This window comes from Merops nubicus, unplaced genomic scaffold (genome assembly GCF_000691845.1).
Source record: "Merops nubicus isolate BGI_N331 unplaced genomic scaffold, ASM69184v1 scaffold2060, whole genome shotgun sequence".
Classification (NCBI taxonomy): domain Eukaryota; kingdom Metazoa; phylum Chordata; class Aves; order Coraciiformes; family Meropidae; genus Merops; species Merops nubicus.
Genome location: NW_008583355.1, coordinates 63,125 through 88,962, shown reverse-complemented (window position 1 = coordinate 88,962; position 25,838 = coordinate 63,125). Strand labels below are relative to the sequence as shown.

Below are 25,838 nucleotides of genomic sequence, written 5' to 3'. Positions count from 1 at the left end.
AAGGAGAGTTTGTATGGTGTTAGTGCTACCTTTTACAGACTAATGTAGGGGAAGGAGCACATGGCCAGGAAAGGGAGGACCTGCTTGCAGGTTCTTCTTCAATCTGGAAGGGTTTGAACCAACTTCTCTTGTTGCTTAAAAAAAGTATCTGTAACATCTGGCTACAGATAGAGCCTTTGTCAGGCCATGCTGCTGTGCACCAGGAATGTAAAATTGATGAGGCTAGAAAGGGAGAATAAGCAGGAATGATCATAACCTAGTCATTCATTGAAGCACATACTTCTCTGTGAAGGAAAGCTCTGGATTTTCTTCCAGAAACCGCTTTTACTTGTTTCATTTTCTTCCTCTAGTCCTTTCCAGAGACAGTAAGGTCTGGAGTGTTTTTTTCTCACCAACACTTTTTCAGGATTCTTTTAGCCTCTACTGGTTGGATTTGGGAACAGGTAGGTTGTTTTGAGGTGCTTTTTGGACTCCCATACAGATGTGTGTTGCCTTCTTTCTGGTGTTTGTCTTTTCAATGCGTTTATTTCTGTGGCTAAAAGGGAACTCTTGAGTTCTTCTTTGTCTCTCAGTTGGTACAACCACTTGTAACTTATGACTGTCAGTAAGCACATTTGCAGGGTTTCTCTAATGATATTTACTACTAAGACTAAAGAGGACAGTCTTAGCTGAATACACAGATGTATGTCCTTTCTGTTTTGTGGGCACAATACAGAATATTTCCTTAAAACTGTATGCCAGAATGTTTCATAGTTCATAGACTTCTTTTTCCATCTCTTCTCTTCCTATAGCAGAAAACAGCAGTCAACACAAAAGTTGAATCCTAGGCTAACAGACTTTATCTCAAAACCACTTGTGTGAGAAGTTTGAGTGATGGTTTTTCACAGATGCAGATGACATGTGAGGCAGGCTGTAGTCTGGCCGGGTGAAAAGCCCTTCAGCTTCCAGGAAGAGAACCAAAGAGACTTTTCTGAACATTAGGACTGGTAGACTTCTGCACTCCTTTTGCTTTTTACCCATCTAATGTCAACATTACCCAGAGAGCAAACTCTCAGTAATGAAGTCTGAGTCTCTCCCCATCTGTCTCACTAAATGCCACTTGGAACAAGCGCCTTTTCATTTGACAATAAAATCAATGAATGAAATATTAGAGGCTTGAACGGCATGATGTGCAGAATACATTATGGGAGTTGTTGTGTTTCAGTGGACAGCAAGTCTTGCCCTTTCTTCCCGTTATCATCAACATATCTACTTAATGAAACTGGCACCTTCTGCTAGTATTTCACCTCTTTGCTTTTGTACTTTAACTCTTTTGCAGCATGTTAAAGTCTTTCGGGCTGAGGGCTATGTAATAAAATTGTGTACTCTCTGTTCACGTTTTTCGTCTGTTTGTCTCAATTAAAGCCAGACCTGCACTAACTAAATAATTAAACAATAGTGAGGGAGAAGAAGCTTAAGCTGATTTTCATAATGCTTGTTTTTATCCCTTTACTCAGCTGAGACAGACTTCTTCCTCTGTGCTCTGAAGTTCTTCAGAATGACAGGAATCACTCAATGCTAAGCCAATAAACAGGGAAAAAAGGGAAATGTCACTGCTGAGGTGATCTTCAGTTAAACATCCTAAAACCTCTGTAACCATCCACAAAGATCGATCTGTAAAAGACTGAAGAATGGAGGTTTTTTAATAGCTTTTTCTAAGCCTTACTGGATTCTCTGTCAGGGATGTTAACCAATTCATTGCCATGCTAGTAAAATGTGTCATACATGTATTAAACAGCTGTAAACTAAGAAAGTAAACAGCATCTAGTTCTTACTAGCAATCCGTGAGGCATACCATACTATTCAGCCTTGGAGCTCTAGGTACCATGTGAACGGCAGCTTCATTTTTAGCTTTGCGCCAGTCTTGACTCTGTATTATTGGACAGGGTTATTCCTGGCAAAACTGAGTCAATTCTACATATGATTTCAAGTTGAATTTACAAGTAGACACATTTTCAGCAGGCGAACCAGCAGGAGAACATCTCAAGCACTTTGTTGTGTAAATCCAGATGTCTTCTGGGTACAGGGTAAAAGACAGAGAACGACATGGAGAAAGAATGGTTGTGTTAAAATTTAAGAGCAATTCTCTCAGTGATGCATCTCTTGCTGACAAAATAACTTGCAGTACTGTGTCAGGATAAAATTGTCCATTCTGTTCTTAAGATTGTTCTTTTCTCCTTATATGCACATTCACTATTTAGCTTGACTGTAGCACCATGCCCTACTTAGAGAGACTGAAGCTCAACAAAGAGGTGACCCATCTGTGATTGCACAGCTGGTCAATATTGGAATGAGGAACAGACCCCAAGACTCTTGAGCTCTTCACTAACGCATGAGGCTTCTGGTACATCCATTATTTTGTCGTATCAGGCAGAGACATCTCTTATTCTGTAGACACAAGGTGCAAAACAGCAGGTTATCGTTTAGTATTCAGAGCTCTGTCATATTTTCCAGTATAGGGCTAGTTGTGCTTAGTCATAAGATGTAAGCAAATGTTTGCTGTATCTTCTCAACCGTCTGATACTCCTGATGTGTAAATAAACCTTGGCTGTAGTGTTTGTGAGCTTTAACCTGTCACAAAGCTCATAATTAAAGGGACAAGGTGAGCTGTTCACATAAACTAATTGTCAGGATAGTAAGTGCCATTCATAGCATTGGCAGGAAGCACTGAGACAGGTAGCAGCATTGTACTGCAGCCTGTGTCTACTGAAGAAATGACTCCTGAAATTTCATCCTGAAAAATCTGCATAGCCTGGTAAAGCCACGTAGCCAAAGGGAAATGCAGAGATTGTTTATTTCTTAACAGAACTGAGTCAAATGAAGGAGAGAAATGTCAGCTTAGTTGGATTTCAACATCACGTACAATAAACTGGCAACCTTTTTCATATTAGGTGGGCAACTACAGCCCTTTTCTATTGAATATGGCACCTTTTTTTTTTTCCAGCTTTGGTTTGTTTTATTTACTTGTCACTAGAAAACCAATCCTTTTCATTTTGTTCATCTTGCAGTTTTTTCCTTCATCCTGCATTCTGAGACTCCTCTGATGCTTAGAGAAGGTGCTTATGACACATAGCTACTGATTTCTTGCTTACAGGCAATCTTGATGTGTCCATCGTTTTAGAGGGCTTGTTCCTTTTAAATAAAGAGGAAGGAGGTTTTATATTTTGCTGTTTGCATATAACTGCCAAAGAGGATATGAAGTAGCAAGCTGTGCACAGTTTCTATAAAATCATAGAATCATTAACATTGGAAAAGACCTCTGAGATCATCAAGTCAAACCATCAATCCAACACTACTATGACCACTAAACTGTGTTCCAAAGTGCCATGTCTACAAATTTTTTTAACACCTCCAGGGATGGCAACTCCACCACCTCTCTGGGCAGTCTGTTCTTATGCCTCACCTCTCTAGAAATTCCTCCTAATATCCAATCTAAACCTCCCCTGGTGCAACTTAACATCATCTCCTCTCTTCCTATTGGTATTTACTTGGGAGAAAAGACCAACTCCCTCCTCATTACATCTCCTTTACCCATGAACTGTCTCAGGGATATTAGAAAGCCCTTACCCTCTGTCTAATTCATTGCTAATAAATGACAGCTTACTATTCCAACAACCTCAAATACTGCTTACTGAAACCTTATGAAGTGTAGTGAAGCAGTGGTGTTACCCTCACTTTGCAGAACGAAAGTGAGGCATGAACAGCCAGCTGCTAACCTCTCTTACCCTAGTGTGAATGTGAGTTAAGTTTTTTTCAGTTAGTGGAGGCAACTTAAGGTTTATATTGCTGCAGCTGAAATGAGCAGCTGCCTGAACATCAGGAGTAAAGTGAAGGGACATGCCTGGCATCCCAAGGGATATACCAAAAGTAAATCTATGGCAGAGCAGAAACTAGCATTCATGGATGTGGTAAGAAAAACTCAGCAAAGGGGTTTTTTTTGGCCCAGTAAGCTGACAGCTGCTCAAAAGAGTGAGTGGGAATTTCTAGGTGATTGTTGGCAGTGACAGTTTAGACACTAGTTTGCTAAAAAAGACGCTGTCTCTCAGTATCTAAGAGCAGTCCTCTGGGTCTCAAAAGTGCTGGCACGTGTTCGTAGACCACCACTCACCTCCCCAGTGACTTTCGAAGTATCACTCCATCACAATGTGCTTCAGTTTCTCCTGCTGTAAGGTGGTCTCTCCTTTCCTTCATAAGGTGCTACTAATGAAAGACATTGCAAAGGAGTCAGGTTGTCGATTACACATTGCAGCCTGCTGCCCGAGATGTGTTTCACGGATGGGTTTTGTGCTGATATAATTGTGCATATCAGGACCTTATCCTCTTTATAAAACTGATACTGTTAACGACAGGCAGAGTCCTGGTGCATGGGCAGTTACTTTCATGCTCTTTACATGCTTCTCCAAGACATTTTTATTGCATTATCTTTGGCAGCAGGAAAGAAAGCGTTTTTATCCAGTGATCACATATTCCTACGCTGCACAAATTCAAGCCATATTTTTAATAGCTTGTATGTTCCTGAAACTCTGGACACAGTCATTTCATAATATCTTTTCTCTCAGACCAATGCCTGAATATTAGAAGCAGTAGATTTGAATTTAATTTGTTTACAAGGACATTTAGCTGTTTTCAGAAAAAGAAGTTTTGATTTTGTAAGAGTGTGCAGTTTTATACTGAATAAATTAAAAATTAAAAAGGAGACCATGATGAGGAAAAAGTATCAGATCACACAGTCTCTAAGCTGACATTGGTGTGAATAAGTGGCATCTGTAGTCAGAGCAATGAGTCCATCTCGCTAACCCTCCTGCAGCCTGGTCAGGAGAGAGTGAATATCACCTGAAAAAGGGTTCATGTCAAGTCACCTGTTGCTGTTAATTCGGTGTCAGTTCTACTGCTGGGACATTTTGTGCTATAAGCAGTGACATAAAAATGAGGTGAGGAAGGACAGGCTCAGTAGCATGTGAGACTGGTATGGATATCTATTCTGCTCTACCTTAAAATTTCACAACCATTTCAGTAGTCAGGCTCATTCTTCCCCAGACTCCATGCTAGAGAGTTTTTCCTGGCAATGTGTTGCACATAAACTCTCCTGACAGGTAGAAAACAAAAACTTCTGTGTGTGTCCAAATCATGACATCCTTGAATTATTCTTAAGTTGCTGGCAACGCAGGACCCCTGTTCTCATGGGCACACAAAGGCTTGCCATTGTCACAGAAAACCTCAAAAAGTTTTGTTCCAAAGTGAAAGATTTTTTTCCATGCTTACTCGCTTGTGCTTAGCTGCTGAGAATCCATTTTGCTGAAATTCTGCAGATGAAAGTGCTGAAAACATTAATGATAGATTTGCTAGCTTTGCTGTAGTTTTCTGGACTCCTCACTGTCCTCTTCATTTTTCTAATGAGCCTCTTGGAGGAGAGAAGATGATGTATGGGAAACTGATATAGCCTCTTCTTTTTATTGATTTCATTCTTTCTTCTTTATGAAAATGAATCACAGATTTAGCTCTTTACCCCAACCTTTCTCAGTTCAATTTTGTATACTTCATCCTCTTCATCTCCTTTTGTGTATGACTGTTCCTTTTGAATCCTTCCTCCTTCCACCTACAAAACAGTTGTCACATTTCTTTCTGTACAAACTCTTGCTGAGTTATTCTTCTCTGGCCCAAGTTGCTGGAAAGTCTTTTGCCCCGGCCACACCAACAGCACGATAACAGTACATCCAGAAGTGGGCTGATACCGCTGCTTCATTGTTCCAGCCTTACTGGTATCTTTCTTCATTCCTTTCACTAGCTCCTTTCTCCTTCACTGAATCAACCTGGCCCATCTTGTATTTCTCTGCCCTTGATGTACTGTATCTACCTCTGCTTCACTTATGTTACAGTGCACACAGGATTTCATGTGCATATTTTATACTGAATTCATGGTAAAATTTCTGTAAACTTTATAGAGGAAACTACTGAGAGTTTTTGTGCTTGAAATATATGCTCAGAGGTCATGCAGGGCCTTTATTGTATGAGAAGATAGCCTTCTTTAGGGATGAGAGGACATGGCAGTAGAAGGGAGGAGTGGGTATGGGAGCAGGAAGAAGCATGAGTTGATACAGACAGTGTAAGAATTGCACAGAGCGTCAAGCTTGATCTTAACAGTGATCTGAAGAGGTGGATGAGGGGTGTGGCAGAAGTGAACGATTTTAGAAGCCACATATTTTGTATGAACCAGTTCAAGATCAGGGTCTGGAATGCCATAGAAAAGGGGTCAATCACTCAGGCAAGACTTAGCATGAAGTGCAACACTTTCAGCTAGTAGCAATCAGCATAAGTACACTGATTTCATTGAAGTCATGCAGATATATACCAGCTAAGGAGGTGCATCACACATTTTGGAAAGGAAGGGTATCTTGGGCAGGTGTTTAAATGATAAAAAAAAAAAAAAAAGAAAATGGGAGAGAGAGCAAAGAGAGAAAGGACTTTAATGGAAGATTTTAACTCTGAGTTGTGCAGAAGATAGTCCAGCTTCATTGTACCACTAGAGATCCAGCTAGTCCTTACTGTGTTCATCAGTCTTGGTAATGGCCAATTTAGAAATGTTCCAGCATTCAGAACATGTAACTTTTCCCCTCTTCCATCCTGTCACCTTTTTATTCTCTATTTCTGTCCCATTTGGAGAGCAGAACTCTGCAGTTCTCCTCATTCCTACCAAGCTTGAATCTTAAATTCTTGTTGAGTCCTTCTCCTATTCTTTCAGCTTACACTGGAGACGTGTTGCCTTGGCAGTACTCGGCTGTGGCTCCAGCATTCATGTCTGTATTAAATTCCTAATGGTCTAAACCATGGCTGTTAAAGTAGTTAGAAGTACCAAAGTTCTGCTCTGTTCTCCTTTAATTACCTCCACAGTGTAGAAATTGCTTACTTACGGTTTTAAAGGCTGAAAAATACCTTGCACTTGCTTTTTGCTTTAGAGGCCTGTACCAAATACAATTAAACTTTGCTGTCAAGGGTTATGGCTGGCGCGCCCCTACACCAAAAGAAGAACCGCCCTCTCCCTTCCCAGAAGGGGAATAGAAAGGCAATAAGAGAGAGAGGGAGTTATGGATTGGAAAAGAAAACTAACCGGCTTTAATGAAAATAATAATAATAAAACTGAATATATACAAATATATAAAAAAAACAATATTGAACCCAAACCCCTGATGGCAGTTATGTCATTGTCACCACTGATGCTGTGGAGCGGGCACTGGGAAAGTCCCAGACTGGACTCAACAGCAGATGGGAACCAGATTCAAGAGCTGGATTCTAGAACTGGATTCAGGAACACACGGATTAGAATCGAGGTCAGAGCAGAGGGAGTCTTCCTTGGGTGCTGGCCATTGAAGAAGAGCTTGACCTTTATGATCCCTCAGCTTTAAACTGAATATGGCATACACAGGACGGAATGCCTCGTTGGTCAGTTCAGAGCCATGAACCCTGTCCTGTCCACTCCTCCCCGCAGGTGCACCCTTTTATTATCCACACCCCTGACATGGCACACAGGATTCAGCAGTGACCTTGGTCTGCACAGGAGCAAGTATAATCAAGAGTCTTTCTGCACCCTGGTCCTTGGTTGTACCTATAAACATTGAGTGTTACCACTGCTAGACACTGTGAAAATCTGTCATTAACTTCAGGAAGTGCAGTTAGGTAGAAGAAACTGAGCCAAGAAGTAAAATCACTGAGCAGAATTAGTTCTGTTCTAACTCAAACCAGGACCCTTGCGAAGTAACAACCAGGGGAGCTGTGCTGAAATGGATCTTTCCTGTGATATCAGCTCTCCCTTTGGCCATGGGTGATCAAAACACAACATCCCACCTATTCCCACCTCTTTAACATACATTTTTGTTTGCCATTTCTGGAAACAACCTGATGTCCTGAACACTGCAGAAGGTGCAACTTACCCAAGTATTTGCTGTAGACTCGTTGCTCTTACTGTGATTGCAGTAGAGTAATGTGAAAGCCACTGTAGTCTCTAAGACAAAGAAAAAAGGTTTGCACTGAAGATGTTGAAAGTAGTTGTAACAACTATAATGTTTTACTACTATTGTTACTGTTTATAATAGCAAAATACCTCAAGGCAAGAGCTGAGGTTAGGTAATTCTCTAAAAGTGAGAAAAAGTCAGAGCAGAACTGAAAAATGTTGTTGAAAGGGACCAAGATTGTGCTGGGCACAACATGAAAGTAGCAGATACCAGACTATAGAAATAAAAGCTGATAGTTCTTGAGATGTGCCGTGTGCCACAAGGCAGTGAAAGCTGGAGGACCATTATTAAGAAGTGCCACCATACAGCTGCACTGTTGTGCTCCATACTGCACAGCTGCTACTCCCTGCTTCTAGAGAGACGATGCTGTGCTGGATGGAGCTCCAGCCTGGCCACATGCAGCTGCTGGTATGCTTTCCATAGAAACTAGCACACATTTCTTACCTCAGAAGACTGACATTTCCGATGTGTGAGGCAGGCAAAATATGAGAGGGGTAAAAGTTGTTGTTATACCCATTTATATTAAGGGAGAATTGAGCAAAAGGCTGTGACCTGTCCACTGTAACTTAAGAAATCAGTATATGAGCTAGGAGCTGGGAGGAGATCTGGCGTCCCCTTTAATGCCTGGAATTAGAGAATCATGCTTTCCCCTCTCTTAGCCACCAAAAATCTGTGAAGCCAAAGCGGAATTGAAGGCATTGGGTTGTCAGGCTCAGAAGTATCTGTTTTTCCATGGAAACCTCTTCCCAGTGACAGCTCAGCTTTTGCAAGAGAGGAGCACTTCTCCTCATGCGGGAGCTGTCAGGGAGCTGTGCAGCTGCCTCCTGGAGAAGCCTCGTCCTGCAGCCAGGCAGTGTGCAGCCCCACTCCCAGCAATTCAGCTGTAATTCTGCCTGCTCGGTGATTTTTCACTGTGGTCATGCCAGAATCATAGCCTTGTTTTCTGTTGTCTGGCTGTTAGTGGTGATGTATGAATAAGGAAGAAAGACAGCTTCATTTTCATAAGCTAACTTGTGCCTGGAGGAACAGAGAGTGAGAGGAGCGCACTTTATCATAACTGCAGGGCCAGAGGAGAAAACAATGACAGAGCTTTTGCTGTTAGTGATGGTATTTTATTATAATAACTCTCAGGAAGTGGAAACAGACAGCTCAGAATGCTTAACGATTCCAATTCATTATGCTAGCCACCACGTTCTCATCTGCTGGAAGAGTTACTCACATAACTCTTTTATACTTGCCTTTTACAAAAGGCCATGGTGGGAAGGAATTCTGGTCTTCCTCCTCAGAAAATCTGAGGTGAAATGAACCTGGTGGAAGTTTCCACAGAACTGCAGGCACCTTGCAGGGGAGGCGTGCAGAGTGGCACAGGGGCAGGCTGGGGTTGATGGGTGGTCAGAAAACTACGGGCAAGGGAAGCGTTCACTGTGCCTGCTCAACACCATGCGCTGCTTTGGCCAGTGCCTCATTTCTATGAATTCATAATGCAGTTGGAAAAGTAAGTAACTAAATGAAATAACTGGTAATGCTCAGATACACTGAAATTTTGATGAAAGCTTTCAAAATTGGAAGGGCAAAACTCAGGATTTTATTTTGTTTGGACTTTTAGATACACAGAATAATGTGATATATATGGTATATATTATGCATCTGTATTTTGTGTCACATTGATGGTATTTAAAATGAGGAGGGTTGTACATTTAGATGTGGTTATTTTGATAACTTCAGATAAAAATATTTGGGGAATTTTTTTCCCAGAGAATATTACTGGATTTCTTTTTTCTATTCAGATCAAAAACATTTTTTGGAACCATTTATATTTACTATGCACCTGAAGTTCTGGTTTCCTGAACACTTCTGCCCTATGTCAGGATGATAGAGACAATATAAAGGGGAATAAAAATAACTCTTCTGTGGTAGAGACAGCAACACTATTCCAGGCTAGAGAAAACAGAAATATAGCTAGATGCAAAACCAGTCTTCATTACTTTATCCAGGGTGGCTTGGGAGACAAACCATCTCATCTGCCTAGTAGGTTTTTAGATACTAGCAAGAGTAAGAGCAGCCTGACAAGTTGCATAGTACACTCTACTATGGGACAGTACATGAACATCTGTACGTTCCCAGGCAATGCAATTCCCAGTTTTGCAAAAAGGAACTAAAGTGTGTTAGTTAACACATTTTATTTTGTATTTGTGACAAGTTAAAGGGACATGCATAGGCAGTTATTCCAGCTCAGTTGTTACACAGTAAGCCACATTATCTGATCCATGTGTCTAAGCCCTAAAGCTTACATGATGTTAATCTCTACCTTCCTTCATGTCCTGTATCAAACTTCAAGGAATACTGACAAAAGTAGGATTTGTTCTAATGTCTTCACAAATAAAGGAGAAAGGAGGAAGGAATTGATACAGCTACAATAAATACATGCAAACTTAATTTCCTGAGCCTTTTCAGTTTATCTTGGCATGAGAAATAATAACTGAGAAATAAGTATAGCAAGGGTACTTTGTCAGAACTGAGATTCTGGACTGGTAGATGGGAAAGGAAAACCATTAACAAGCAGCAAGGTTTATTAATTTTTTATTTTTCATTGGTTTGAATGCTGAACTCTGTAGCTTGTTGGGAAATGCATGGGGCTAAAATAATGAAAGCAAATTGGTGCACCATGGTAGAGAAGTTCAGTATCTGCATCTTGAAAATGGAATTCTAAGGTTTCTTTTGATGTTAGCAGTACTATCCTGAGAAGGATCTGTGGACTGCTGAGTTGTGAAATGTGCTATTAGAATATGGGCAGGGTCACTGTCTCCCTACCAGCTGTGCCAGTCATTCCAGCCCAGCTGCAGCTCCACTTTTAATTGGGATGGTGGTTTTTTCCCATCCTTTACTAGCCATGGCAGTTTCTTCTTTTGATGTAGTCTATTTCAACTATAAGGGCGTGGTTACAAAGAACAGGCAGTCTTCCAGCATGGAATCAACAAGTGATGGTTTAAATTATGCCCTTCACCCTTATTTTGGCTAAGATTTGTTTCAGCCAGTAGAGGTGCCTTTCATATTTCCTCACAATATAAGTTTGTGGCACCTAACATGCTGCCTGCTGCATTACATGTGTCTCACAGGTTAAGAGATGCTACAGTTTATTTGTATGAACAAATCATCATTTGTTTAGGACGTATCTGTCTATAACTTGTCATTTGCTTCATTCTCTTGTGCACAGCAGTCTTTTATATTACCAGGTTTCAGCACCCATGGGCTGATAAATGTATCATGGTCTTTTATATGATCCTTTCTGCTCGCTCTCAAATTTTTCACCTTCTTAAAAAATGACTTATGGAGTATAATGTGAAAAACAAATATATATTACATATAATATAAAAGGAGAGACATAATTATAAAATTAGGTCTGGTGAGGACTGGCATGTTGTGATTAGGATAGAGTAGGATGATCCTGAAGAGCGGTGTGAGGTGGGCACACCTCAAAAATGAAAAATCTCTCATGACTTTTTCTAGGTTGATTTCTGTTCATTCCTTGAATGCTTTCAGAGTGTTCTCATTTATTTTTTATATGCATTGGCCACTTACTGCTGCTCACACTCCTTTAAACAGCATTCAAGACACATGGGGGGGTTCCTGACATTCCATTGATATCACAGGAGAGTATCGCAATCACCTGACCTGTCCTGGCATCCTCCTAGTCAATTATAAAATTGAATTCATCACTTCTGGCTTTACGTCTTGCTTCTTAGCCCAATCTTGTCATGGGCCATAATGAAATTCTAGTAATACAGCTGTGGTCCTATGTAAGCAATGTATAATGATCATTTCTTGCTTTCAGTGCACTGCTGCTGCATACAGCCAGTTTTATGAGCATTGCTGGGATTTGAAAATGTGCCTTCAGAGAATGATATTTAATTGCTTTCTCAAAAGGCTCCAAAATAATTTCCAATCCCATTCTTAGTGCCCTCACTGAGCAGGACCCTCTGTCAAAACACCATTCCCTTTCCTTTTTTTTAACTAGTTCCAAATGCAGCTTTCTCTCTCCCTCCATCCTCCATCACCAGAGCATCATTTCAATCACTTTTCTTATTTACATTTTATACAGCACATTTCAGGATAGATAATTAAGTCCTTATCTATACAAACATTCACTTTTCAGTTGATTTTTAAGCAGTACAAACCTTCTAGACACATTTAATTTAAAACACGTTTTACTCTAGCTGAAGCCAGCTGCTAATCAATGTTAGCTAAACCAAAATAAACCCATGTAAAAATGAAATCATAACTTCTGTGCAGCATTCCACACTGGCTTACCTAAATGACTTTTAAATTGCTCTCTTAAATTAAATCAGTGGAACTTTCTTATGTAGGTAAACTCTTAGAACCCAGTGTTTTCCAAAGCAAAAGAAATTTCTTTTGTGACTTGAGAAAAAAATCCCTGAAACCTGTTGGGGGAGCATGGCAAGAGAATAATTTGTTATACTGAGCCTTGTTCTTCAATTATATTATCGCCATCAGAGTATGAACAGATCTTCATGCTAGATGATCATTTTACCAACACTTACTTCTCACTGGGAGGATTCTTCATCATTGTATTCCAAAATCAAGCAGCATTCAGATTTGTCTGGGTGATATATTTTTGTCAGCATGACAAAGGTTCCCACAGTGTTTAATTACTCTGACTAGCCAGGGGAGAAGCAAAGAAATAAGCCATGCTGAGTTTGCTGTGCCAGGCTTGCTGTCTGTTACATAAGCAGGCATCTTCTGAATGCATGAAAGGAAGGCAGCACCCAAACTTCTGTCTTCTCTTTCCATTGGCTGTCCCTTTCCAGATTTCATGTTTGTTTTCCATTGATTGAATCTGTTTTCTCATCAGTTTTTTTGCAATTTGCACATTTCCAGGGCAGCAGGTCCTTGGCTTGGTGGAGAACCAGAGTGATTGGTATTTGGGCAACCTTTGGAAGAATCATCGGCCCTGGCCAGCACTTGGGAGGGGCTACAACACAGGTAGGCCCTAGGGCTTTATGTGAATTAATGTTTTCATTAAGCCTGCATTCAGTCTCCTAGTACAGAGAGTACAAGATATGGTAATTTGCACATTCCTTCCTAACCTACTGCAAAATTTGTCACTTAAAGCAGTTTAAGTTACGTAGCGTGGTGCGTTTTGGGTTTTCTGGTCCTGTGCTACTCCTAGGAGAATATGTTTCCTCTCTAAATGATCTTAAGAGGAATTATATGGCAACCTTTGAGGAAGGACAGCTTTTCAGCAGTCTGACCCATCCTCAGCCCATGTCCTACAAGATTTCTGTCCATGATGAAGCACATGTAGGCCAAGCAAGAGGGAAAGAATAGGAATCAAGGCTCATTTTTTGTAGAGAGGTAAATGATGTCACAAAATGTCAGCACAATAAAGATATAACTCCTGCAGGACAGCAACAGGGTCATAATTTTCCTAATAAAATGCAAACTACTGCCATCAATTTCTGCTGCCGTGAGAAGGGAATAAAGGCACTAGATCACGAATTTATTAGGTTACAAGAGACAGGTCTTCCCACTGATTTGTGTTTGGTGTGTGAGAAAACATACCAGGTGCATAAAGAACACACACATACATCTAAATCATTTGGATGCTAGGCTTTACATGCTGATGCAGTGACTTAGATTCCCTCTCTGTTTGTAATAAAAGGGCAGAACAGATGGTGAAGCTTCCATTTAGAAAAAATGAGCCCATTTAAGTGTCCCTGGGCTATCAGGAAATTATTCACCATAATAGTGGTTTTGCTTTGCAGAAATATATTGAATTGAATTAAACAGACTAATTAGAAAAAGGATTGTACAAGTTGTGGTTAGTTCATCTGTATTTCTATACTGCTTTGTATATTTGGGGGAATCACACCAGTTTTTGTGAATTTGTGTTTCGGCTTCTTCAAAGCGTCTGTGTTCTGTGAAAATGTTCAAAAGAATAGCCTAACAGAACACAAATAGATACAGATACAGGATTTTGGGAAAGGAGGGTTGTTTCCTGGTTGTCTACTTGCCAGACCAGAATTACATATGTAAAGGTTTAGGCTGCTTACTCCTCCCCTCCCCCCAACCCCAAAAGCATGAGACAGAAGTAAGTTTCATGGATTTGTCCTGAAACCTGAAATGTTACGTTATATACAGCTACACTTGTTGATGTCAGTTTTATTCAGTGTTAAACCACAAGACAGTATCTTTTGTTCTACTGAGAGATGACCACCTTTTATCGTTACTTTCTTTCTGCTGCATTTTTGCTTTTTCCTTTTTGCCATTTTTGTGCTGGCAGAGAGAAATCTGTCAGAGCCACCTAACTTTAGAATAACCTATGTATAGTGAGTAGTATCTAAAATGCAATTATATAAATAAAAATGCTGTAAAGCTTTAATTTATATTGTCTTAACTTACTGTTCCAAATGTTTTATAGGATACCAAATGTCAGTATATTACAAAATTCTTCCCCTGAAAGCAAAAATAATTGAATGTCAGCACTCGTTCATATACATTGCATGTGCTAATGCTTGGTATGTGTTGATACATGCCTACCAGGCCATGCATAATCCTGCCCGTGATTTTAGTCTGCTCACAACTTCTATCTCCAGGCAACTAACCTGTAGTTATAGAAACTTTACTTTTCGTTAGAAATAAAACCAGAAGGTAGATTGACAAATGATCGTAAGAAGTAGAATGATGCTTTTTCAAGTGTATGAAACCAGAGGTCACTGAGTGAAAAACAGTGAAACCTCTAAGAAATAGAAAACAATGTTATTGACAGAATCAGCATCATTTACTATCATTTTCTTAATTTAATTCATTTTTTGCCTCAGTAATCTAGCAGAGATTGGAGGTATAAATCTCTCAAGGAACATGACATACAAAGTGAAACTGGAGCTTGTTTGATGTGCTCAGTAAATTAAAATAATTAACACTGAACGCAACACTGTTTCCAAGGAGTATCTGGAAAACTAAAGCAGGGGGGCAGCAAAGAGAGATAATAACTAAGCAAAACACTCACGAAAGACAGTGGTCCAGGAAAGGGAAGACTCAGAAATTCAGGTGCTTAGAGTTGTACTTAGGAACAGTAAAAGGGCTGCCAAAATACTGAAATTTTTATGAGCTAAACAAAGCTGGATCAGAGGGAGGCTCTCAGACAGACTTTGCTCCTGCTCTTGGGAGAGTGTTTACTATAATCCTAGGATACAATCCTAAGAAAAGAGATTTTTATGTGAGCCTCTTCAGCCAGACCCAACCCTGCCAGATTTAATGCAGAAAGTCAAAATCCTCAAAGTCAAAATTCTTCCACTGCTTCCTCCCGATATCTGAAGCAAATAATTTATCTTTCGCTCCTACCTTTGTAGTGTCTGAGCCACTCTGGACAACATGTAGGTTGGAGGAGTCCCAGAAGACAGATACATTAAAGGCAAAGGTGTGTTTGTTCCTTCTCCACTAGCTCTTTAAACCCAGTAAGCATATGCCCAGGCCTGACAGTCTCCTGACAGTCGATACATATTTTCAAGGAAAGATTTTATTTAGTTGTTTTTCACCCTTCTTCTTCATTTGCATAGGCAGATAATCCAAGTGATTCTTTAGTCCATTATTATATAATCTTACGAAAACCAGACCAAACTCGAAAGTCAGTTCAGTGACAATTTAATTGGTGTTGCAAATGTTCTTAGTTAGAACCACACTTTATTTCAGATAATATTCCCTTCCTCAAGCCATTTGAAACACAGTTCCTTCGGTACCACAAAGGTACCCAGGCTTTTTCTCTACCTCATTGGCTGAAACAGTAAGCTGCTTAATTACTTTCTTTATAGATCATCCACTTCATTTTCCTTGTCTACACTGAGGGTGTCTTACAGACCCGTCATGCATTACTTAAAGCACGCTTTTCTCTCTGAATAATCTGTGTTGACTTTCACTGACTAAACTGTGCTTTCAAAAGTGTTGCCTGGACCGCACTATGGTTTTTCTCTGTACAGATGTTAAACTGACAGCTCCAGAATTGCACTGTATGGTTTGATGTTCATTTCTGGAATAACAGTCATCTTAGTCCTCAGAAAAATATCTTGTCAAAGAAATTCTAAACATAAAAGCTCTTAGTATTCTTCTGCCTTATACTTTCCATCGTGGTAGAGAATGGCTTTTCAAAGCAGTTCCTAGTGAGTGTTAGGATTTCAGGCTACTTCCTCAGCTGGTGTCAATCACTCCTGGCTTCTCTGGCTTTAGTGCAGCAGGGCCAACTTACATCAGCTGAGAATAGACTCTATGCCTTTCAGGTGGAGCTTTAGGATGAATCTGTGCCTGTAATTTGGGTGCCAGGGAGGGCATTTGTAAAAACTTTGGCCTGGGGGATTTCAGACTTCCAGACTGCAGAAGCCCATCCTGGGGATTTGAGGCTTATCTGAAGTACACTGTCTCAGCATAACTACTAGATACTGTAAGAAGGTGTCTCAACAGCTTGAGCTGAGGATTCGTACTCCCACACTGAGAGATGTCACATTACCAGATTGGTGGATCGAGAACAGAAGGCCATGGCTAGCACCTAACAGGCTACAAGTGCGCCATGCATTATTACTCCCATGTTTGTAATGACTGGAAGAATGCTAGAATAAATCTCTTTCCTTTATTGTGTCCCTGAAAAAAATGACCTAAGGAAGATGAATTGGAAATGGGAAGCATATGTTACATCATTTTTGCATAATACTTAACAATTGTGACAAGTGTAGGGGAGAGTGTTTATATGAAATTAGACTGGATCACGTCCTGTGCTTCCTCATGATGATACTGTGCATCTTCAGGAAGCAAATGACTAGTAAAGCAATGCAAAATGGGATGGTGGTGGTCATGGAACTGCCTGTGGTCCTGCTCCAGAAACTCAATAACAGCTTTCATCTGAGCTCCACAGGCTTCTGCTCACTACATTTATGATAATGGATCTGATGTTAAGAAGTGTTGAGCAGTTCAGTGCTCACTTTTAGTGTTTAGCACTTTTTTAGCAATTTAATCAACCATTTCTATTTTTCGGAAATCCTTACAATTAATGCTTTAAATAGTTGTTGTTGCCTAATTCTGGGTAGATCTGCTACAACAGTGCCGCCTTCTCCCCCTGGAAGAGTCAAAATTCCATTACAGCTATCTGAATAGAGCACTAATATACAAACTATATTCTACAGATTCTGACTAAAACTGCTGCTTTTCTCCATGGTGTAAAGGAAGAAGGAGTATGAAGGTTGCTTGAGAGAGGAAATTTTTCCAGATTGTCTCTGTGAATTAATGAGTTGGAAAACTCATGGTTTGTAGAACTTCAAAATACCCATCACTGGGGCCTGCTCAGTTTAACCATGCCCTCTTTAAAAGCTATTGCAATGTTCCCACTTCCCATTACCTAAAACATTAGTCACGTTTGGTACAGGAACTGCTATCCTTAGGTTTGGTTGTAAGTACAGGAGCCTTTGCAAACAGTTGAAAAATATATTTTAAAGATAAAATAAAAAAAAAAAAAATTAAGCCCAACACCAATTTCAAGACAAAAAGTCTGCACCTACTCAGATTCACACTGTGCCAGTTATTTGAATTAGATTATTCCTTCTTTAAGTTATCGTGAGCTCATTCCAGAAATACTGGTACCAGTGCAAAGCATACTGATACACTTGTATGTGCCTTATAACACACAAAGATGCATTTGGAGTATCATGCACATTGTTCAGGTAGTAGTTTAGGAATTGCCAGCATATTGTTACTTTGAGGCTCAATAAGAAATGTCAGTCTGTTTGTGCAAATGTTGGGAAGCCAAAATGATAATTTTGCTTTTGATGACCACATCCCTATTTTTGTTGTCTATAAACTGTAGCTTACACTTAAAATTAAGCTGTCTTAAAGCTGACTATGCTCAAAGAATAGCTTCTTTTCCAGTCTTTCTCATGCAGTTTCTAAAGCATGTGATGTACTGAGAACTTGTTTACAGCACACTTGACACTTCTGAAATGAGGGTCAATACGTATTTGAATTTGAAAATGGTGCCTTTAGTTTGAGAGGCCCGTCCATGTAGCAATGGCATTGCTGCAGCTGAATTAGCCTGCTGTTTGTTGCCTTTTCTGAGGTACAGCCTCTGCTCCTTAGCAACTGAGTCTATCAGACCTTGTAATAACTGTCTTTTTTTTTTTTTTTTTAAACAAAAAAGACACATGAATTTCTTTGAAACACTGAAAACTTTCAGCCCCTAAGAAACTTGTGATAAAAAAACAATGGCATTCTGACAGTCTCTACTGGAATCTAGTTTCCATTGTATTGGAGTAAATAAAAAGTATTTCCTTTTAGTTGATTAGATTGTCCTAGTTTGGGTTTTTTACTGGTCTGACCTGGATTCATAATGTAAAGTTCTCCATGTAATGTACATAAATAGGACATATATTTGTAATATTTCAATCTAATGATGTAAAGAACCATTCTGAAGTGTGGGATTTTTAGCTTGATCAAGACAGTTCTTAATACATACATAGCCTGGTGAGTAATTATGTTGTCCAGCACCCTGAAATGCCCTGTCTTTAATGTAGAAGGACCATCATTAGCAGGTTAAATTTAGATGAAAGACTTGCATATACAAGCTTAGTAGAGGCATCCAGGTGTCTAAACCGAGAACAAAAACTTCTATTATATGATAGAAGAACCCTAGACAAATGCATAGTAATAGTAAAACCAGTACTTTTTCTTCTGAAGTGCAAGTTCACTTTTCAGTTTCTCATTGTGCTCATGAAAGTGATTGTGTAAAGACAGTTCCTTTTTGCAGAATCAGAAACAGAGCTTTTAGCCATAGTCCCAAAGCAGAGAAAGAAGCATCACAGTTGGACTCCATCTTTAGGCTCTAACAGGTAGCCAGGTGCCTGTCACAGAAAGTAGCAGAGTAACTCAGATGTCTACACCCTTGTGTCAAAGCTGTCACCTCCAAGGGAGTACCAACAAAAAACAGTTGAATTTGGTCATAGTCTGATCCCTCTCTTAAGTGCTATTGGCTACAGAAATCACTATGCTTTAATCATTTAGGGCAAACTAGGTTCAGGACAGACCTTTCCCCTTTAAAAATCAACAATACCCTTTTAAGAAAGAAGAATCTGCAAAATTGAGTGGGCACTGAGATCTCAGAGAAGCAGCAATTATCTTTTTTCACCATTATCTTTCTTCTGCCTCTGTGTTCAGCTACATCCTGACTTCAGTTGTTCCTGTTGTAGCTCCTTAACCTCTTTTTGTCTGTATAAGCATGCTCAACAGTTCTGCACATGTTTTCTACTTACGCAAACTCATCCTTGTATTTCTGTTGTGAACCTAATCCTGTCTCTTTGTTACTAGAAGAGAAATGGTCATGGAGGAAGGATTGACCTGCAGCTGACTTTTGGGTGAAGTCATTGCATTAAAGGACATTGTGTTTCCCAGTTTGTTGGTTTTTTTTAATGCTATGGTTAATTTTTAGGCTTGTTCATTCCGCACTGCTGCTTTCCTTCCCCTAATCCATTTCTTAGAACATTCTATTTCTCCTGAATTTCATCCAGTCAATAAACTGCCCATTAAAAGGGAAAAAAAAAAAAAAAAAAAGAAAAGATGTCTGGTTGCTTCTGAATGCAAAATCCCAAACCTCTTTGTCATCTAATTATAAAGAAATACCTGGGAGGCTGTTCAGCCCATGAGCCACATTTCCTTCTCTGTTGCTAGGGCATTGACTGAACACCAGACCAAGAAAAGCTGTGATGGATTCTTTCTCATTGTGCCCATCCCTGCAATTAGCCTTGTGGACTATTGTTAGTATTAGAGGCCAGACAAAATAATTATCACTTGTGCAGAGTGCATTTTTCCTCTTCACATAGTCCAAAGTGGAAACCTTGTAAAATTGTTGACATTTCAACCTCTATTAAATATGATGCTTTTTGATAGGATCAAACAAAAAAGAAAAAATTCCACATAATTTAAAGCAACGGTCCTCTTGCCTTTCACTTTTTGCTGCTTTCTGAGGAAGAGAAGAACAGATAAGCATCATGGATAAGGTCCAGATCTGATATAAATGCCTGGCTGTTACATTAAGTAGACCTAAGCTGATTTACAGAAGCTGAGGATCAAGAAACAGATGTTTTTCCTTTCAAGGTGGATGATTCTTTGGTGGAGTGTCCAAGAGAAATTTGTTTGGGAAGACTTACTTGCTTTCATCAGGGCAAATACTCATCAAATTCCAGCAAATCTCCTCAGTTTTTGTCCATGGAAACAAACTTCATGTGATGGCTTTTTCCAAGTATGCTCACACAGGGAAATTCAATGACTGGTCACCCTGCACAGCAACCCTGTACAGCCTGTACAATTCTGTGATTCCCTCCTGTGGTGGGTTAACCCTGGCTGAGCAAGAGATGCCCAGCTCTTCAGGAGAGACTTCAGGCTCTCTTCAGATTACTGAAAATCCAGTTACTCTGGCTTGATGTAGAGTTGTGACACTCAGTAGCACTACTGTGTTTTGGAGCTCTGATATATAAAATTGTGCTCTCCAGAGGAATGGAGAGGTGCATGAGAATAGGTCCAGAACAGATAATCAGATGAACATGAACTCTGGATTTAATATAGTTGTCAAAATGCTTTGTGTGGTATATTGGATGTATAAACAGGGACATTTCAAGTATGAGTACGAGTGATAGACTTTTTACTCCTAAACATACCAGATGTCTACACTGTCAGATAAGTTAGCTCCCTAGTTCTCATTTCTCATTTCAAGTGCCCTGTTCATCCACAGTGCACAGAAATCAGTAGGTACCCTGTCTTTCTCAGGGAGTAACCTGTCTTCAGTCAAGGAAAAAAAAAAAACCAAAAAAATAGAGTGTAATTTGTTCATAGTTCACTCCAGGAATTATTTCTGGAAGTTAGTATGGATAGGACTACACTGTTTGGCAGCACCTTCCAGTCTTTCAGCAGTGCATCAGAAGACGTCACACTCTTTAAAATTCCCCCAGGCCCTGATGACATTCTCCAGTGCACACAACATAGATCCTCAGTTCCATGCTAAAAAAATGTCAAATCTAGAAAATTATAATGTGGCTCCTTCATAATATCAGACACTGAGAAATGCAAACAAAATAATTGTTATATCTAAAACCTGAAGGAACACAAACTAGGCCCTCAGAGACAAGTAATGTATAGTATGAATGTGGTCGGCCTGCTCAGTAAAGGCCTAGACCCTGAAAAGTGTGGGCAACTACTCCGTAGTTCTTGATCTGGGTGATAGAGATCACTTCTCCAAATGGATATATTTTAAAATGTAGATTTAGCTACTTGTCCAAGTCTAATCTCCACGGGTCAAAGATAAGTACTTATAAATTAACAAAATTCAAAGAAAGTACTGCAAAAAAATCCTATGGATTTGGGGAAAAAAGCTCCAGGAGCTTATCTGGTGGCGAGTCAAGGGACAGTTTGATCATAGTTATTAGTGTCTGCAGGAGAAAATAACATTTGTTAATAGAAGGCTTGCCAATTTAGCAAAGGTTCAGAAAGATCAAATGACTGCAAGGTCAAAGACATGTTCAAATTAGAAATAAGGGATGTATCCTTCATCAGGGTCACTGTGCATTCAAATAATTTACCAGAGTCTGTGATAGATTATCCATTATTATAAATTTTAAAATCAAGACTGGATGTTTTCCTAGAAGTTATACTCTAGTTAAAGCACAAATTGATTTTGAAAAATCCTATGACCTGTGTTAGGCAAGAGCTAAAAATTATCCTTTCTGACTCTATCACTTAAATATGTATTTTGCTGGAACTTTGTTTTCCTCTTGACTTAAGTCATCTAGGCACCCAGGTAAATGAAATCCCAGATAACCTGCTGTATAAGAACTTACTTCATTTTTAGTATTGAAGAGAGGAGAAGTTCTTTAAAATGTTGTAGAACTTTTTCCACGTTTCCCCCATGTAACTTTTTTAAGTCTCACGTTTCAAATTGCCTTATAAGATGCGTACCTGCCCATCTTTTTGTTAGTGTCAACTTTTGGAACCTCCATCATGATTTCCAGGCATGTGCAGAGAGATGCACACTGAGTAGCTCTTGATACTTGTACATGGCAGTGATGTGAGACGTCTTTGAGACATTTAGACGTCTCTGCTCCATTTAGATTGGGTATTGCCATTGTGCTACAAAATATAGAAGTTGAAACCTCCTTCCTCTCTCACTTTGCTGTTCTAAAGTTAGAATGTGTTATTTGAGGTTTAAATCCCTGAGCAAAAACTTTCCCAGTATTTTGACTGTCAGGAGAATTTAATGATTTGCCCCTCCCTTGTGGGTTTCTTTTCCCCTCTTGGAAGCCATCTCCCTAGTTCAACAGCTGAGAAGCCCCTGAAATACTTGATATCCACTGCCTTTAAAATGTAATCTACCTATATGCTCACAAGGGTCATGGGGTACAAAGGCTTTAAGAAAACTGAGGAGCTTTTTCATACCCATATAAGGAGCTTCTTCACCAATGGTTTTAATCTCCTACAGCTCTTTGCACAGGGTTCAGGAAACACAGGGATTTGAGAAAGATTACCATGTTCACTGTCTTTCTTGACACCCAAAGCAAGCAGAGCAGCTGGGAAAGCTTCTGGCTTCCCTTTCTGATTCTGGTGATGTTTTTCTTTCTGCTAGCCATGTTGTTTTCCATTATAGGATTTAGGAAAACTTTATCAGCAATTCAGGCAGGGAAGTCTATGACTTTGCACTGCTTAGGATTGATGTGAGAGAAGTCCAGGTTGTCCAGATCTAGACTGTTTTTCTTTGCTGGCCTCTGAGAGACCTGCAGAGTTGTTGCTTCTCTTCACAAGATTCTGAGAGACAGGAGGGGAGATAATTACTTAGCAGGATGGTCTTGAAGTAGCAGAGGTTTTTCTCCATAGACTTCCTAGAAGTCTTATGGCTCATGACTCCTCTCCTGTAGACCTTTTAGACTCCTGAATGAAGGAAAAAAATCTGTAGCAGCCTTTAGGGCTTTACAAAAATTGGAAAAGTTCCCCCAGAAATGGAAGTCATTAAAGAGAAGATAAAAAGTACGTTTAACTTTTTTTCAAATTGCTCAGGAAGAATAGCATCTAAACAACAAAGAAACAGAAAACTAGGAAATTCTGAGCTAGTCAGTAGTTCTATAAAAAGTAAGACTCATGCTTGAGTATATCCTTCATCTTAATTCTGCCTAAGGAGAAGCAGCATACTTCAGAAGGAAAAAAAAAAAAAAAACAAACCAAACCCACAAGTGTTCCGTTTGAATGGTCATCAGAAAGTGTAAACAAAATGTTTAGAATGCTTCAGGAGGAACCAGGCTCCCAACAGAGTTTCTGCACTACATTTCAAAATGAAGTCTACCACAGCTTCACCTTCAATAGGCGTGCAGAGAAAACATGGGCTATTGCATTCTGTCACTGTGCCCAGAGGGACACCCACTTTCCATTTCAAAACAGCTTCTCACCCCTCTTTGGTTTTCTCAGAGACAAGTTCAAATCTGGAGTCATTGTTTATTCTCAATTAACACATTGTGCATCCCTGCAAATTTTTATTATGTTTTTTATATTGTGGAAAGTTCATAGTTAAATAAAGTATCAGGATACTCCAAAAATGTGTTAAAATGACAGTCCTTTGGTCACACTGTGTTAAAAGCTGTAGATATAAGCTATGGTATGGTTTTATTATACTAATGGTATGGCTAGTCAAATTATGAGCAGCATTTAGATAGATGGTCTATAAATCAAGTGAAACAAATGCAGTGGTTCTCATCCACACAAAGACTTAAAATGAAGGTTTAAAAATGCGTGCAGTGGCTTATTGTAGAATTGCAGCTTTAAATCATTTTTTTAATCCCTAACAGCCACGTACTTGTGACTTTCTATTTGCTTTTGATACTATGGGTGGAGAGCAGAGGCCACATTCAGTGGTGTGGAGGTGTGGCCCACTGGATTTCAAATGCAGTCCATAGCAAAACTGGTCATTAGGGCCCCAATCCAGCAAAGGCATAGTCACATTCCTAGCATTGCACACAATGATGCCTTCTGTTGATTTCATGTACAATAAATTGAAATTTGAAATGAAAATAAGTAAGTATTTGTTTGAGTAGAATCATAGAATGTCTGGGCTGGAAGGGACCTCCAAAGGTCATCTAGTCCAACTCCCTGACATAAGCAGGGACATCTCCAACTAGATCAAGCTCCTCAGAGCCTCATCAAGCCTGACTTCAAATGTCTCCAGGGATGGGGCCTCTACCACCTGTCTGGGCAACCTATCCCAGTGATCTATCACCCTCATATTGAAGAACTTTTTCCTAACGTCTGACCTAAATCTACCCTTTTCTAGCTTAAACCCATTACCTCTTGTCCTGTCACTACAAACCCTTGTGAATAGTCCCTCCCCTGCTTTCTTCTTGGCCCCTCTCAGGTACTGGAAGGTCACTGTAAGGTCACCCTGGAACCTTCTCTTCTCCAGGCTGAACAGCTCCAACTCCCTCAGCCTGTCCTCACAGGAGAGGGGCTCCAGCCTCGTTATCATTCTTGTGGCTCTCCTTTGGACACACTCCAACAGGTCCATGTCCTTACGTTGGAGGCTCTAGAGCTGGACACAGGACTCCAGGTGAGGTCTCACCAGGGCAGAGTAGAGCAGCAGGATCGCCTCTCTCCATCTGCTGGCCATGCTTCTTTTGGTGCAGCCCAGGATGTGATTGGCCTTCTGGGCTGCCGTTGCACATTGGTGGCTCATGTCCAGCTTCTCATTGACTAGTACCCCCACGTCTTTTTCCAAAGGACTGCTTTCTAACGTGTCCTCTCCCACCTTGTACTGGTAATGTTGGTTGCCCCTTCCCAGGTGCAGGACCCTGCACTTGGTCTTGTTGAACCTCACACCTCTCCAGCCTCTCCAGGTCCCTCTGGATGGCCTCTCGTCCCTCTGGCATGTCAACTGCACCACCCAGCTTAGTATCATCAGCAAACCTGCTGAGGGTGCACTCGATGCCACTGCCTGGGCCATTAATGAAGACGTTAAACAACACCGGTCCCAGTACGGACCCTTGAGGGACACCACTAGTCACTTTTTCCTACCTAGACGTCAAGCCGTTGACCACCACTCTCTGGGTGTGGCAATCCAGCCAGTTTCTTATCTGCTGAACAGTCCACCCGTCAAACCCATATCTCTCCAACTTAGAAAGGAGGATAGTATGGGGGACAGTGTCAAAGGCCTTGCAGAAGTCCAGATAGACAACATCCATAGGTCTTCCTTTGTCAACTGATGCAGTCACTTCATTATAGAAGGCCACTAGGTTGGTCAGGCAGGACTTGCCCCTGGTAAATCCATGGGGACTACCAAGGATTACCTCCCTGTCCTCCATGTGCCTTGGCATGTCTTCTAGGAGGATCTGTTCCATGGTCTTCCCAGGCACAAAGCTGAGGCTGACAGGTCAGTAGTTCCCAGGGACTTCTTTTTTACCCTTTTTGAAGATGGGCACAATGTTACCCTTTTTCCAGTCACTAGGGACTTCACCTGACTGCCAGGACTTCTCAAACATTATGGAGAGTGGCTCTGCAACTGCATCAGCCAGTTCCTTCAGTCCTCTGGGTTGCATCCCATCGGGCCACATGGACTTGTGTATGTTAAGGTTCCTCAGGTAGTCATGAACCTCGTCCTCTAATGAGGACACGGGGACTTTGTCTCGCTGGTCCCTGTCTCACAGGACAGTACTAAGCAGTCAACACTATCATGGTGCTTCTCCTGAGATAGCAGAGCTACAAGCCCCTTCCATAGAG

General features: G+C 40.4%; 1 protein-coding gene across 1 annotated transcript in view; it reads left to right on the top strand.

The window, feature by feature from the left end:
- Positions 1-25,838, top strand: part of LOC103772950 (glycosyltransferase-like protein LARGE1) — a gene marked incomplete at its 5' end in the record, with an annotated part of 109,251 nt that overhangs the window by 35,647 nt on the left and 47,766 nt on the right. The window contains one exon of the mRNA XM_008940299.1: positions 12,942-13,046. Within this exon, the coding sequence (XP_008938547.1) occupies positions 12,942-13,046 (105 nt within the window). The remainder of the gene's footprint in view (positions 1-12,941; positions 13,047-25,838) is intronic.